This window comes from Blennius ocellaris (genome assembly GCF_963422515.1).
Source record: "Blennius ocellaris genome assembly, chromosome: 19".
Lineage (NCBI taxonomy): Eukaryota > Metazoa > Chordata > Actinopteri > Blenniiformes > Blenniidae > Blennius > Blennius ocellaris.
The window spans coordinates 22,620,370-22,636,576 of NC_137668.1; the positions used below are offsets into that span (position 1 = coordinate 22,620,370).

Consider the following 16,207-nt stretch of genomic DNA (forward strand, 5'->3'; position numbering starts at 1 on the left):
TTGAAACCGCCGCAGCCCTGCTGCCGCGAAAGCAGGAAAACGACGCTATTGCACATGTGCACCACAGTTGTAGTAGCTAGTTGTTCTGCACATGCTCAGTAGATGGTCAGTAACAACAATGTTTTCCACAGTGCCATGATGGGTGGGTAGTTTTTTTTGTTTTTTTTGTCAAACGTCACTCTCAAAGAATTTGACAATTGTGTCATCAAGGCTTTCCTATTCACTGAAAACTTGTCTTCTTGAAATTGGGTTGCCTGTCTCTTTTAGAAATAGAACTAACAAACCAACGCTCGCCAATGTAATTCCACATTCGCCTCAATTCTGCTCTTGTCTCCAGCCTGCCGTGCGCTACGTCAGGAGCAGGCAACCAAAAAATGAGATCTGTGATGAGGAGTTGTCGGCTCATGCAAACCAGGTTTTAACCAAGCAGCTCCAGCAGCAATAGAACCTGAGCTTTCATCTCCAAGGATGTGTTCGGAAAAGAGATTAACTTCCTTTGGCTACAATCGATGTCAACTCGTTTTTTTGTTTTGAACTTTGTTTCTAAACGTAACGATATTAAACTTTTCTTTCCCGAAGCAGATTAGTTGCACTTCATCTGTTTATTTTGCTTTTCCACCCTGTGTTTATTGAAGGATTTGATCTTTTTTTATGCTTCAGATGAAATTAAAATGAAATGAGAAAGAGAGGCCGGCAGAGGATTGGTATTGCATTTCCATGTTTGGTCACAAGCAGCTACACAACGTTTACATTATTCACCGAGGATTTGTGCTTAAAAAGAAAAAAAAGGGGAGAAGATGAAAATAACTCGGGGGGTCATGCGCAGGTGCACACGTACAAGCCAAAACAAACCGGCGCACAGATTGCTTAAACAAATATTGTTCAAATGCACACTAAAGCCCACGATGTGTGTACGGCAGGCCATTTAAACCGACGGGAATCTTTTTTGTTTTGCTAACCACTCCTTTCGCGTCGCCGCTCGCCTCCGTCCATCCATCAGTCGGATTACATCTCCGTCTCTTCGTAAAGGTCAGCAGTTGATGTTTATTCAAAGTTGGTCTCGTCTCGCTCGCCGGGCCTCGCATCAGATTAGAGTTTGCAAAACATTTCACAGAGGCTCTCTAAGTGGTTTCCTCGACCCCGCTTGGCCTCCGGTTGACCAGTCCTCTACATATTTCATTTTCTCCACCGAACCCCCCCCCCCTCCTCCAGTCCTGTTTCCCATCACTCCAGAACTGGTCTGCTCCTCCAGCAGAAATACACGAGGTAGAACCCGCCGCCCACGGACGCTTCAGGTCAGGGTGTATTCAGCGGAAGTCCCCTTTCCTGCACACAAGGGACATCAATATGTAGCCAGCGGTTGGAGAGAGAGAGTCAAAATGGCTCTGTGCCATAATTTATTCAGACATTGAACTGGCCCGGGCTTGAAGTATTCAAAGCAGCCCAGGAAAAAAAAAAAAAAAAAAAAAAAATAGCTTTTAGACATTTCATGAAGCCATGGTCGCTTGGCATTTATATTTAAATCAGCCCGATGTGAAAGCAGAGGCTCTGAGCGCGCCAGGGCCAGAGGGCCACAGGAGAAAATACCTAATTCACCCGGCAGATAGTCTTCATCCTCGGTGGGCCGGGGGAGCCTCTGCAGCCGTCTGCCTGCACGCATTTGTATTTAAATGCTAGTAAGGAGTTGACTTCATTTATTCGGTGACCTCTAACCCACGTCTCATTGAAAAGGAAAATTCCACCCTTGGACAGAGACTGTAGCATGAAATAGTCAGTAATGTTTGCTGCACTGCAGATTTTTGTATTTATTTTTTGCCTTTCCACACTGCTATTTAGATTTTTGCCTCACAGCTTGAAGGACAAACACCCTGCAGAACAATGTCAAACTCAGCAAGAGGTCACACCGAAAGGAAAGTTTGTTTGGGGTCGATGTCAAAAACCTCAGGTCTTGTTTCCAATGTTTATATTTTTTGCTTCAGGATTTCGTGACTCCCTTTCACAACACGACACCTCAAGATAGCAGACGTGGCGTTTCTGTTACAGTTCAGATTCACGCTTCGCTTTGTTCTGTGTGGATTCGATCCTCGTCGTCGTCGTCTCCTTTGAGATTTAACAGTAATTTGCATCCATACAGTTGTACAGCCGCCATCTGTTGGTTCTAAACATCTACATTAGTGTGTGTGTGTATGTGAATGAAAAACACTATATAAGTGAAATATTTTTTAACCATTTAATCTGGTGTTCCTTTAGACTTCACGTCCCTTTGTCTCAACACTAATCCATTCAGCGTATTTCTGATTCCTTCCTGAACTAAGTCTCTATCTACTCTCTCTTTACTGTGTGTTTCCTGCTGATTGCTCCTGCTGGGCCTTATTTTGCTCTCATGTGTAAGTTGATATCATACCTTCCCTAATTGTCAATCTATCTTTAAGTCCCGCTCTTACTCCCCTGCATCTGTTCCAGTGTTTTCCACGCTTTCACATGCTTTTCACTTTAAACGGAGCAGTGAAAACGGTGATCCAGCCAAAGCAGACAAACACTGAATCCGTTCGCTGCTGATTGTTTTTCCATGCAATGGAAGATATAGCTTACATCGCAAAAGTGGATCCCTTCTTTAAAGTCACTGATTGACGATATATCTCACAGGTTTTGGGTTTTTTTTTTGCGCAGTGGGGAGTGGATTTCCCCCGCGGATCTCTGCAATGTAAACGGTCGTCATAAAAGCAGAAATACAGAAGCTCAGTCTATCCTGACCGTGTCCTCTCCCTAACCTCATCAGTATGCCGAAGCACCGGCTCCATTACCTTGACTTGGCAGCCAGTCAGGAGGGAAAGGCCACTCCCTGCTTCCCAGGTACAGTGAAGTAAAGGCCCCCTTGCCTTTATCCCATTCCAGTGATTGAAAACTTCCAGAGCCAATACATTAGCGCTGGACCGTCCCCTCCCGTCTCTTTCACCACCCAGCTGGAAGTTGATTTTGCTGTGCATTTACTGGAAAAATAAATGTGGACAAGTAAGTGTTATGAGCTGAAGGCAAAGTTGTGTGGCCACATGAGGGGTATTAGTTTGTAGTGTGTCTGAAGGTTGGATCAGGTTCACAACACAACAGGTGACGAGCTTCACCTGAGGCTCCGTTTACGTGACATTACAGGTCAATACGCGTCGTTTTTGTGTTTCTTTTTTGGATATGTTTTTTGTTTGTACGGCAACATTTTGAAAAGTATTGGAACATGGGGGAAAAAACCCTGAAAATGATGGAGTTGGCACATATGCCCATGAGTGATTACTGCTGAAAAGTTTAAATTGATCCCGTTTCCACGGCAACTGGGTCAGAGCATTTTCGGAAAGTACCGTTTTCAGTGTCTCCGAGCCCCGTTGTTGTGTAAAAGAACACACAAAACGGCATGAAAAATGTGTATTTCTACTTGAGAACTTCACGTAAACGTGGCCCTAGTCATTAAATCAAATAAAATCGCTGGACTGAAGATGCACATTTTGCCATCAAAAAACATTTAACATTGTTATGAATAATGAGCTCAATCAAGAAAATGTTTCCAGAACTGAACATTTAATTCTTCTCTTCCACTCTGCTGACAAGCATAAAGTTTCACGGTTTATCATAATACAAAATAACTCGACAATGCAGAAATGTCCAAGTAACACAATCATTTGTAATAAATGTGGAATGACCTATTGTTCGCGTGCATATTCTCATTTATTCGGGGGACTGATGGTTAAGCTTTGTTCTGGCTGCGCCAATAAGTCTACTGTTAGTGATTGCTTTGAGTTTGATTAAAAAGTAAGCCCGTAAAAAACTCAAATAAGCAGCCTCAGATCAGTGTGAATTCCCCCCATTAACATTGTTCAAACAACAGCAAATGACTTTACTATTGACTTTCTGCTATGAGGATATATATTTATATATGTGATGGTGCTTTTATCCACCGTGATTCATTGGAGCTAATTTATTTCCTGGCCAAACAAGGTGAGTGTGAAAGATAAATAAAGGACGGAGCAATACGAGGTAATAGCCCCGGGAGAGTCTGACCTCTCTGCAGTGAATTGTGGTGTGTCTACATCTCAATGACCCCGTGCCCTGAACATAATCCCTCACTACAGGGGCTGGATTAGGGCCTCAACTTATTAGCCCCCTCCCTCCCCACTCCCCCCCCCCGATGGTCTCGCTCCCGTTTCGGCCTGGATCGATTGCCGACTCGGTCTGAAGTGGCGGAGCCGGTTATTAAACGTGGGACCGATGAAACCCTTCAGACCGCCGGGATAATCCCATCACAAATTAAGTGAAGGAGAATTGGTCGGGGAAGAGCAGAAGGGGGTGGGGGGGTGGGGGTGGGGGGGGCTGTAATCTTCATATCGTGACCTCTGAGCGGCAAACAGACAAACAAGCACACTCTCCCTTGTTTATGATATGTTAATCGTCAAGGATTTGTATTTGTACCTCTCATGGATCTGCATTTTATTAAAGAATAGATCATTCATCATGAACCCCCGGTGTTTAGAGACTATAATCAAAGCGTTAATATCAGTACGTGCATTATAGATGCTGCTCATGCATCTATAATCAACAGCAATACGATCTGATAAAATGGAAAAACTGAACCATAGTATTGTAGATTAAAATATTATCTTGTAGATCGTATCCTCCATGATGTAATTTAGCCTCATACAGATTTTCTTGCTGGCTCTTTAAAGCTGTTGGAACAAAGTCATATGTTGATGTTCTACTAAATTGAACCTTTTTCTACATCATTGAGGGTTTTTTTTAAGGTCATCTCAAGTAAACAGAAGAAGTGTCTTCGTTCCCTCTCTGAATTTTGTTTTCTAAAAAAAACATTGCACACACAGACTAGTTGAAAGAAGCAAGAGAAGATCTGAAGCCAAGAAAATCCCAAAAATACAACTTTGAATGCAACATAATCTAGACTTTTTTCTCCACAAACCTGCAGTTTTTCAGTGGCTCATTAAGCTTTAGGTTTAAGCCGACCTGCGCTCTGCTCAGAAGTCGTCGGTGCTTCGTTCCATGAGACGTGACCTCCAATGAGGCCTGTGGGCAGCTGAAGTACCGTCACTACCGGGAGGAGCAGCGTCACCTCAGCTGTGGCGACAGGAAGTGCTGTGTTTCAAAGGAACCGAAGAAAAAAATATCTATATCTGAAAAGTTAGGGACGGCGTATTATCATATTGATGTATAGAAAAAGAAAGTGTGTTTTTAGGGCCCGTTTCCACAACGCTTCAAGTGAAACCGCATCGTTTTAACGTTTTCATCATTGTGTTCACGTGGTAACGTTTTGAAAACAATGTCTGTTTATACAGAAACACTGGAAACAATGTAGTTCGCCTGCCAGTTACTCTGAAGTAACTTTTATTTTCTATTTTTTAAATGAAAAACGAGTGAGGATAATTTTATCGAAACTATATTTTTCAAATTAAGCATTTATCCGTCCAACCATCCATGGAAATAAACCTCATTTTGTGTTTAAATTTCAATCGTATATATACACCAGAGGCATTTTTCGCATTATTATTTAATTGAAGTGTTTTTCAAGTTACGTATTCCTGCACGATTGAATGTCAAAGAAGGATTACTTTAGACACCATAAAGCATGTAGAATAACCTTTAAAAAGCTGTTCTGGATTTGTTTTTCATAATTAGTGACGTACAATTGAACTGAATTCAGCATCTCGATGGCCGAGGCCTATTTTGAACACATTAAAATTTCAAGGCATCATGATTAAACCCCCGAGTAGAATTTAAACGTCTTGCGCTTGGAAATGAAAACATGGGCCCCCTCAGATGTAACAACAGTTGGTCTAATTCATGTCAGTTGTTTGATCTGCATGTTTATAAGCCCACTTTTCAAAACGACACAGATGATCGTTCTTCCACAACAGACGCCTCCGTCTGCTCCCATTCGGGGGCAATCAAGTCGAATAAAGCGAGATTGATGTTGTCATTGTTTCCAAAAACCCAGAAACATCCAGTAAGGGCTGCGAGCCTCGAGCTGTTCTGGGAAATACATCAGAGCTTTTAATCTGTTGTTCAGCGCGCGTCCCTGTCCCGTCGAAAATGCAGATACGCGATCTTGTAACGCGAGGATTTCGGTATAATTAACCGTCTGAAAGTTTCTCCCGTTCGGCTTTCCCAGTCTTGCCTTCCTGAGTCACGGTCACTTCCCGTCTCCCTCGATTTTTCTGTCATCTTTAATTCTGCCGTGTAGGATAATGCCGGACGTTAATTACCCCCTCTGTCTGAGGTGAATATCATTATATAGCCTTGAACTGGACATGAACCAGACATTAATGCCATTATTGAATCTCCGGCGTAATTCAAAAGTAAACCCGCGATGACCGGTCGTCTCTCTGCTTCATGTGGATTCTTCATTTGATTTTCCCGTCGTCCGTTGAGGGATCCGCCTAAATAAATGAAACACATGCACAACAAAGGAATGCATATCATCTTAGAAGCCCCTGTTGAGTTTTGTCTGTGTCACAGGACGGCCGTGTTACAATGAGGCAGACTTAACTTTGTTGGAGTTTCCACAGCTATCAGTGACTGCCTCATGAGAGACAGTGTTTTATGAAGTGAAGTTGCTCAGAAAAAAAAAAAAAAATCCAGCTTGAAACCCCCCGTCGTCAGCGGAGAAAGTTCCTCGAAGTTTCCAGATGTCATCAGATAGTCATTTGCATACGAAACCGCCGAGGGAGGGGCTGTGTGGCTTGTGCTGCGACAACAGATCTCTTTTGACTCGCGTCAGATAATACTGCAAATGTTTCTGTGCTGACATCAGCCAAAAAGAGAGCTTTGTAAAAACCCGGAATGTTCGGAAAACTCCGGCGACAGCAGTGAGAGTGTCGCAACACACAGCTTGGATTTAATGACGAGGATCATTGTGGATGTAAAGCCACTAAATCTTGGGTGCGGGTTTGCTGATTACTGTTGTTTGCTCTTGCGAAGCACATTGTCAGCATTGTTTTTAAACCACATAGCCTTAAAAACCAAAAGAAATATGTTAAGTAACAGACATTTCTGAGATGTTCTATGAAAGTCAGTATTTGAAGGAAACATTACAGATATCTCACACAATATGCAGTGACGGTAGTTTCTTGTTTACACAGCAACGTTTTGAAAACAATGTCAGTTTAAATGGAAACGGCAGAAACACTGAAATCCAGATAGTTGCATGCCGTACCACGAGTTGGCTCTGTTAGTAGTTTTTGTTGTTAAACCACACACACAAGATTGCTATCCTCGCTGTCAACTTCAATTATTTTTTTTTCCCCCCAACGACAACATTGGGAGCATGGACACAAAAAGTGCTTTGACTTTTGTTTTTTGTTTTTCTCGCAAAAAAACTGCGAGAAATTTCTGTTTCAAAGTGGATGAGATTTTGGCGAAAATGGGAGCACATGCACACAAAGCACAAACATATGTGCAGATAATTTGGGAATACTGTGCTGGGCTTTTAACAATTTGGCACACCGTTTCTGCAAACGTCTAAAAAACAAAAAACAAACACACAATAAAAACCCCCGCAAAATATTTCCCATTCAAAGTGGATGGAATATTGGTAAAAAAAAAAAAACATAAAATGAAGGGGAATACTGTGTTTTCTAGTTATAGTTTATTTTTATTCAAAATCTACTTCTACTGTTCTTTTTTTATTTTCAGCACGCCCTCTACTGGATCAAATGATCTTTCTAACACATTGGATCTCCAGAAGTACACAGGGAAGAGACTTTTGCACAATTCAAAGTGCACACATCTGTTTTTGTGGGTACGCAGAGCATGAACGAGCCTCTGTCGTCCAGTAAACGTGTGTTTACTAGCAGATTGCAGCGAGTCTCTCGGGTTGTGTCTGTGCATGCTGCTCCTCTTTCTCCTCCTCCACAAAGCTTCTTTCCACACACTGATTTTTGACAGGTCAGTGTTTTAAAGACCTTTAAAGACTTATCTGGGAAAGAGAAGCGCTTTAAGCCTTTGATTGTTGATGATAATCTTTCTCTAAATTACAAAATGTCAAATAAGAAGGGATTAAATTGGATCAGTAGGTACACTGAGTATTTATATTGAGTAAAAAAATGAGGGAAAAAAGCTATTATTGGAAGTTCAGGTGAATGATATGAGTGAAAGAGGTCATGATCACGACCTGTTTGTCTTCCTTTCTGGCCTGAGACACTTCCTGTCCGACTCCAAAGTCCCCGATCTTGTCAAAGTGTCACATACGCACGAGTTGCTACACATCGTAAGCTGTGATTAAAATGCGTCTCCTCCACCGCTAAGACTCGTCTCCGGTGTATCGGTTGGGGAGCTTAGCACCGGCATATGCTCGCTGCAGTGATCCGGCAACGGATGACAGGTGGTTCCCCAACTATTTGCATAATTATGGGTGTAACGCGCAGGCTGCTCGTACGTCATAAACAAATCCATATGGCCTTTTGGGAAAAGTCGGGATGATGTACGCCGCGGCTCACGGATACCATCTTTCCCCCGTGTGACAACTTTTCTTCGAGATTCCTTTCAATGTTGAGAGACTTTAGCGCTGAGCCAAAGTGGGAATTTTACACCAAGCTTTCATAGCAAACTGTTCAACTCGGCAGCTGGAACAGGGACCAGGGTTTCCTGTGTAATTTTCTCGCCCATGTTCGACAGTGGGGGCGACGCCGGCTATGAGACCCCGCTGGAATCCCTGGAAACTTTCAGTTGGTCGCCGAACGCAGCGGAACGACCCTTATCTTAACAGCCGGAGTGTGATATACGAGCAGCTTTTCAGCAATTATAGTTGTAAGTGTTGTTTTTAGAGCGACCAGGCCAACCTCAGGGGGGGCGTAATCACATGTATATTTTTTTCGGATATTTACTTTGGGGTAATTTTCCAACGCACAGAAAGTTTCCTTCAGGAAAGTGAGGCCGAAGCCAAACCAAACGGTTCACAGTCCCTAACATAATGTTTTCTTTTGGGGTTATTAGAGCTTTTTTTAAAAAAAAAAAAGAAAATCTCCAGTACTTACAATCACCACTATCCATGTTTCAGCTGACATTATGGAGCCGAAGCATTAATACTTGGTACCTATGGAAAACTGAAGTCGTGTGATTTATCTTTTATTCCTATTTTGGAGAATCGGTTTCTTTCGGTCTTGCCATTCATACAGTAATCTCTAATAGTGTCTATGATATGCGGTTGGGTTAAGGAAAAATGCAGGCTGTGGGTGAAAGGTTAAGAGTAAGCTTTTCTTTACCTTCCGTTTGAGATATGAAGACTTAACACTGGTATCAAACCCCCTGTGGTTACATCCAATTAACCAGCCCAACCAGTTCTCCACCGCTCCTGTCGGAAGCCTCTCCATTACATTGTTTTCACCACTAATGGGACTACTGATATGCCGCAAACGTCGTCAGTTTGCACAGTCAAGCTGTGCAGAATTGTCTAATATTGATGCTTTTCCACGGATACTAAGCTAACCATTCTTTATGAATCCCCATTGGGGAACTTCAGTAAACATCAGTTGTCTGGATTGTACACATTTTACCTCGTTCAGTCAAAGACCCGGAGTTTACATTTTGATTGTCAACGCCATGTTCGTGAAAGACGTATCAAAGGTTTGACGATGGAGTGTTGATTTTTTTACAAGGAGACTCCAGAACCCAAGTTCAGTTTCTTTCAAGTGTTGCATGTCGTCATTACATCAAGATTTTAAATGGAAAAGCTATTGGGCTTTTTAGATCCATCCATCCATCCCTCATGTGTCAGTGCCCTTTCTTCTTTCATGTTCTTTTTCCCTCCTCTCATCTCGTAATGTGGTTTCCCTTCCTCAGGCATGGCTCTCAATGTCCGTCGGAGCAGCGACCCCTCCCTGGCCGCCCTGGAAGCGGGCGAGGTCCCGGAGGAACCGTCCAGAAAGAACCCGGCCCGCTGGTCCACGACGGCCGGTTTCCAGAAGCACGGCCACAAACCGCAACCGGGCGGCGGCACCGGCAGCCTGGAGAGAAAAGTAAGATAAGAAAACTACATGCACCTTCAGCATTAAGCTGCCGTCGGGAGAAGTACCTCAGTCGCATTCATGGAAATGTATCAAAACCAACTTATAGAAACACGACGTTCACATTGGGTTCATTGTTACACCACCGGCCGGGAGCCGGTGTGACGGATTCAAACGGCGTCTTGCCCAGAGGTGCTTCAGTAATAACGTCGGCGACATGCGCTCTGAAAATCTTCCAACCTCCAGCAGTCTCGGTTTTTAACTTTTTCCCCGCTTCCTCTTGCTCGTTTTCATTCCCTCTCTCCTCTTCGCCCCCGAATCAAAGCACCGGCAGTCAAGATAGGACGCTGGCGCTGCCCTGCTTGCCGATCTCCAGCAGCGGCACTGATAGACTCTGTCTGAGACTGTTCCCTCTGATAACGAGGCTCCTTCTCTTTTGAACAGACGAGCAGAAATTGTTAAACACCGTCTCTTTGTTCCGAACTCGCGCTTTTGAAGCTTTCTCTGATTATGAATCCGATCCGAATAAAGAATAAAGCCGAGGTACATCTTCCCCGTTGCTTCCAAAAGAAAATGTAGCCAATTAACTTCTCAAAAATGGCCGCCCCCCCACGAGGCGCTGACAGACCTTCACTTCTTGCTGAGAAACCGAGTGTGTGTGTGTGTGTTTTTTTACGTGTTTTTTTTTTTTTTAAAGGAGGGGTAAATGATTGAGTGCTCTGAACGTGACACAGCAACGCTCCGCATGATTAGTGCTCTCAGGAGCGGAGGCTTTATAATCCCATTTAAAGACACTTTGGTTGTCACAGCCCAAACAAAGGGAGTTCAGGGTGAATTGCTTATTAGATCTCTCTTTTTGTCAGTGAAACCTCCTTTTAGTCCCATTTGAAGCTGAAGTAAAAGCCGAGGACCAAAAGTGAAACTGCAGCACTGTTAACACTCAATTTCTCTCTAATACGAGATAAGTTTGATATAATTACATAAAGTGTTGCTTCTGAACCACTGACTGAGACTCGCATCTGATTTTACCCATTTTTTTTTTGGTCTTGGCAGACAAAAATCTCATTAATAATAATGTGTGATAATCCACCAACAGCTGACAAAGTCAATATTGTTCCTTCAATGTTCTCGGAAAGCCAATGCAATGCCACAAACAGAGATATGTGTACATTTTATGTCTGGAGTTGAGATAAATGTTGGTGGATTTGCATAAAAATGTTCCAGGAAAAATCTTGCTAATGGTGTCAAGTTCTTTCTTGGGTGATACCCTGAAAATCTCAATGTGGAGTGTTTTGGATTATGTTGAGCTACTTTCTGTTTACGTCTTTCAAATATAATATTGACTTACCTCTTTATTGAACATTTGTTCAGTTTCAAACAGCCTTAAAAGAACATAGCATTGTCTGCAAAATGAAAGCACATGCTCAGTAAATGGACAGTAGCAATGAGTGTCATGACTCCCAGTCCATATTCTCCTTGGACTTTGTAGTTTTATTTTGACAGTCACTGTAATAACAATCCAACTTGGTCATCTGTCCACTAGAAACAACTGCGTGGTGTTCTCTGCACGCATCTGTGTGTGGTTTCATCATCAAAGCAACAAACAGCGCCAACAAGTGGCCTGGCATGGTAACATCATTTTCAGCATTTCAGCCATTCGTTTTTAAAATGTCGCTGTGTAAAAGTGAAAAATAAACACAACAAATGTGTTTTTCTTTGACATGAGGGATAAACTGAAAATATAGTCTTCACACGTTATTAGCAGTACTTGTTGCTTTATTTAATGTGGCTTAAACACACAAATGTGAGTCTCTTTCCTCTAATGTAGCCTGAGCCACAATGAAAAATCCATCAGCATGAAATAAACTGGAATCATCCTTTAACGATGCGTGATTGATAAACCGGCGACGTTCAAGTGTCCCATTTTAGCTCTTGACTTCCGTCTGGAGCAGGTGATCAGTTATATGAATTACAACAATTTAAGTCATCATCCTGTCAGCGGCACTCGGAAGAGTATAGTATGAAAAGTAATGAGCTACCACGAGGAGGCTGTCATTTTTTTTTTTTTTTTTTTTTTTCAGCTGACAGAACCATTAAAATTTTTCCAATAAAAAGAGGGGAGTCCTCCAGATCCTCAATTCCTCTTCCAAAACACCCAACTGTCATATATTCACCGTCGGTCCCGGAGGAAGTCTATTTTTATACAATCTGTAACAGATGCTTAATGTATTAGTCGGCTTTGACGTATTTATTTCTTGGCGCAAACCTTCTCAGAAGGAACCGTCCGTCCGTCGTGAGCGTTGCCAGGAGAGCATATGGAGGCGAGCCGTACGCGCGGCGCAAACTACCTACAATATCTCCGTTGTCTGGGATCGTTTCCTTCAGACGCCACAGCTGGCCTTGTTCTCGTCGGCCCCCACAGAGAGGCCCCCGGTACAGTCGGGCCCGGCTCTGCTAAATCTCCTCCGTCGTCAGGTAGCGCCGTAAACTCATCACGTCGCGCAATGACTTTACAATGCTTCATATTAAGGGCCCCCGCCATGCTTAGCGCCGTCGACCGGGCGGATCGGGCAGTCAATATGAGGCCGTTGATTTACTGCCACCCCTGTGCGATTTGGCCCTTTTTTCTTTTTTTTTTTTTTTTAACGGTCTGATGTGTCGTAAAAGTTTAGAGAGAGTTCCTCTTGACCTGGGCCCTCGATAGTATTGAGTCCTCGTGTCCAGCTTGAGTTTTACAATCGCGTCTGCAGTGCTTCCTCACTGCTTCACGCCACGTTCAGACACACGCAAGCTATATTGAGCTATCCTGTTCTGTCTTGCAGTATTTTGCAACTCGGCAAGCAAAGCTTGCTCTTTCACTCCTTAACAATCCACTTGCAGTTTTTTTTTTTTTCCGATATTAGCTTCACCTGTGTTCTTTTCCGGGATAAAGCCTCGTTAAAGGTTCGACTGCTGTCTGTGTTTGTCTCGTTCCGGGGTGTCAAACTCATTTTAGTTCAGCCCGATTTCATCTCAAGTGGGCTGGACCAGTAAAACAGTGGCATAATCATCTACAAATTTGAACTTTTAAGGGTTTTCTTTGTTTTGGCGCAGAGTATACATGATGAAAATGTCGATATTTTCACAAAACCAAACAATTACTACCCAATTGACTACAATCTCAACATACAAGTGCAAAATACAGTGAAATATCCTAAACATTTCTCCTATAGCTGTGGCATTATGCATATTTTCACTAAAGTCCAATGCCAGTTTGCCAACTTTCATGGCAGCGTCACTGATGTCTCCGCTCTGGTGTCAGCATTGTGTCGCGTCCACTATTAAGGAACTTGATAAAATAATTAATGTTTTCTTTGCTTGGTGGTTTGTTGGACCAGATTTGGCCCACGGGCCTTATGTTCGACACCCCTGGTCTCATTCTCCAGTTGCTGTTTTCATAACTCATCAAACCCTAAAATCAGTCATTCCTTTCTGGCGAATCATCCCACTTACATTTTTAATATCGATTTGCTCTCCAATTCCTCATTTTTATTCAAGCAGCTTCACCCGCGACCTTCAGTTTTCGGTATAAAATCCAAAGCGAGCATCTCTGGTTTGCAGTCTTGTGTGGTGGCAGATGTAGGTTGTTTTTGTTTTTTTCTGCTACTGGCTATTGTAATGGGTCCACTTAATTCTGCTGGTGTTTGACATTACCTTGGCATCGGATCTCTGGAAGGTGCTTTTTGTGTAATGGAAGAGCTCAGCTGTGGCTGTCTCATTATGAAAAAGCCTCTTATTAGAAGCTCGGACTTTAATATATGAGCAAAGGTCAGAGAGTGAGGGTAGAACGTACTGAGACGTGAATGAGAAAGTTGATCAAGACAAATAAGAAACTTTGCTACAATTTGATATAACACTTTGGAAGTATTTTAATATGATTCTTCATCTCTTATTACTCTGCAGGGTAGAGGAGCCCACGCCTACCGGAGTCTTCCTCGAGATGCAAGTGGCTGGACCACTCAGTTCCAGAGGGAGATGACTCGATCCTCCCTCAGCGCCAACCACCCAATGGTGGACCGATGGCTGGACCGACAGGAGCAGGTAGTGTGGCGGACGAGTACAAGAACCTCTGTCTTCATGTATGCATGTGTGTGCCAATGGACAGAACTACTACTGTCTAAAGGAACGGTGTCAAACACAAGGCCAGTGGGCCAAAAGCAAGAGGCTCCAATCGGGCCGAACCGCCAAAATAGTTGTAAAAAAAAGAAAATGAATGGAAAATGATTTTTAAATACGTTTCTCAACACTGAGACCTGAACCGAGATATCTTGATGCTGACATGAAAGCAACCTACTTGTTGCTATCAAACTAACCTCAGACATGCTGTCAGTCAGTTTATCAAAATACCCATAATGCAACAACTATAGGGGAAGTTTTTTTTAACATTTCAATGCATTTTGCACCAGAAAGTGTCATTAAAATTAGCATTATGTTGATATTGTAGCAATTTCCCATTGTAATTGAATATGTTCATCGCGTGCAAATAAGTCTTTAAATTTAATTTAAAGTTAATGGACATTAATTACAACTAGCTAATCAATTCGTAGTCTTTCCATGTGAACTGTTTCTCAGTCCACCTCTCACTTCATGGAATACCGATCACAGCAATACAGCAGCGGACAACAAACACGGACATAGTAAATGTGGAAAGTTCACGAACTGGTCAAACGTCGTTCATCCCAAACCAAACCACATAAAAGTTCCCTAATAGAAGTGACGTAGGTCCTCATCTAATAAGGCAGGGATGTTGATGCTTCAATTCCAGAAGGTGGAGGCAGTTAATGAGGCAAACACTTAAAATATGTCACTTTGTATATTCGGCCACTTTCTCACATGGCGTCATTGTTTTCATTGACTTTTATAAGAACAGTAGCAACCTTACAGATGTGATGCTCCTGTTCTGTACGTGTCTCCACAGAAGTGTTTGCTCCTTTTGTCAATACTGGGAGGCAATTAAAATGCAATGTATTAATTGTAAAGCATATATACTTGGACACACATTCATTTTGTACCAATATAAGTAGCCCTGGTAAGCAGCGATCTCATTAGCGAGATTCGAACCCACCGCCCTCCACTGCTCTTAATGTTCATTCACACGTTTCACCGTTGAAATAACACTAATTCAGTCACTTTATAATATTCTATTCCACATGTAGTAGTCGAAGCAGCAGTACACACGGCAGTAAGTAGCAACTGCGGAGTGATTCCAGCCCAACTGGCCGCTCGCCGCCCACGCCAGCTTGAAACAGAGTCCGTGAATGGCATCTAACTTCACACTCGCACTCTTATGTCGCTGTGCTTTTCATAAGGTAACAGTGTACACTGTTAGTCATTGCCGGCCCGTCTCCTCACTTCACACCTCCTCGCTCTGTCGGCACTTTGTGATTGACTCACCCTGTGACTGGTCCCTCTGCTCCTCAGTCTGCCAGAGCAGGGAGGAAAAAAAAAAAAAGACTCCCTTTTAAAAGTTATTAAAAGTGACAGAGGCTCTCTGCGGGGAGACGCCGGAATGACCTTGGGAAGTGTTGAACACGCCGGACTGGACGTGAAGAGGATCTCTCGGTTTCTGCCGCACTCGCGGCTAGCTCGGCTAACTGCGACGACTCGCGGAGGAGGTGTTTAATCTGTTCCTCCTCCACGCTGAAGGATGAGGGAGGTGCGAGGAAAGGGTGTGAAACATTGGGCGGATGGGAGGTGGAGTGGATTGCAGAACCAATTGAGGGAGTGGCAACGAATCAGTGAAGGATGATGAATCAAAATTGAAAAGAAAAGGTAGAATATTCGACTGACATTGGAAATGCCAAACGTATTGTCACAAGACGGCTTTGTAATGTTGCTCAGTCGTCCAACCATTCCCTTTGTTTCCATTAAGAGCATTTTCAAAATGATGTCGTACATATATCAGTCCTCACGGTGGCAGCGCAAGGCTGCCACAGAATAACACCAAAAGCGAAGAAGACGACATGGAGAATGAAAAAAAAAAAAAACAGAAATCGATTTATCCAATATCGATTAAACCAAATGGCATCAGTTGCTTCTGCAACTCGATCTGCAGCATGTCGTCCGCCATTGTTGTTGTCGTTAAGTGACGTCACAGAATGGTTCGTGATTTCAAGAGGTTTTCAAAACGACTCCGTCTTTAGGATTCCAAAACGCCACGCCGGTTTGATGAT

At 43.1% G+C, this 16,207-nt stretch overlaps 1 protein-coding gene across 1 annotated transcript in view; it reads left to right on the forward strand.

The window, feature by feature from the left end:
• LOC308144074 (partitioning defective 3 homolog) overlaps positions 1 to 16,207 on the forward strand; it is a gene marked incomplete at its 5' end in the record, with an annotated part of 381,275 nt that overhangs the window by 132,035 nt on the left and 233,033 nt on the right. The window contains 2 exons of the mRNA XM_080515105.1: positions 9,832 to 10,007; positions 13,938 to 14,075. Coding sequence (XP_080371231.1) covers positions 9,832 to 10,007; positions 13,938 to 14,075 — 314 coding nt within the window. The remainder of the gene's footprint in view (positions 1 to 9,831; positions 10,008 to 13,937; positions 14,076 to 16,207) is intronic.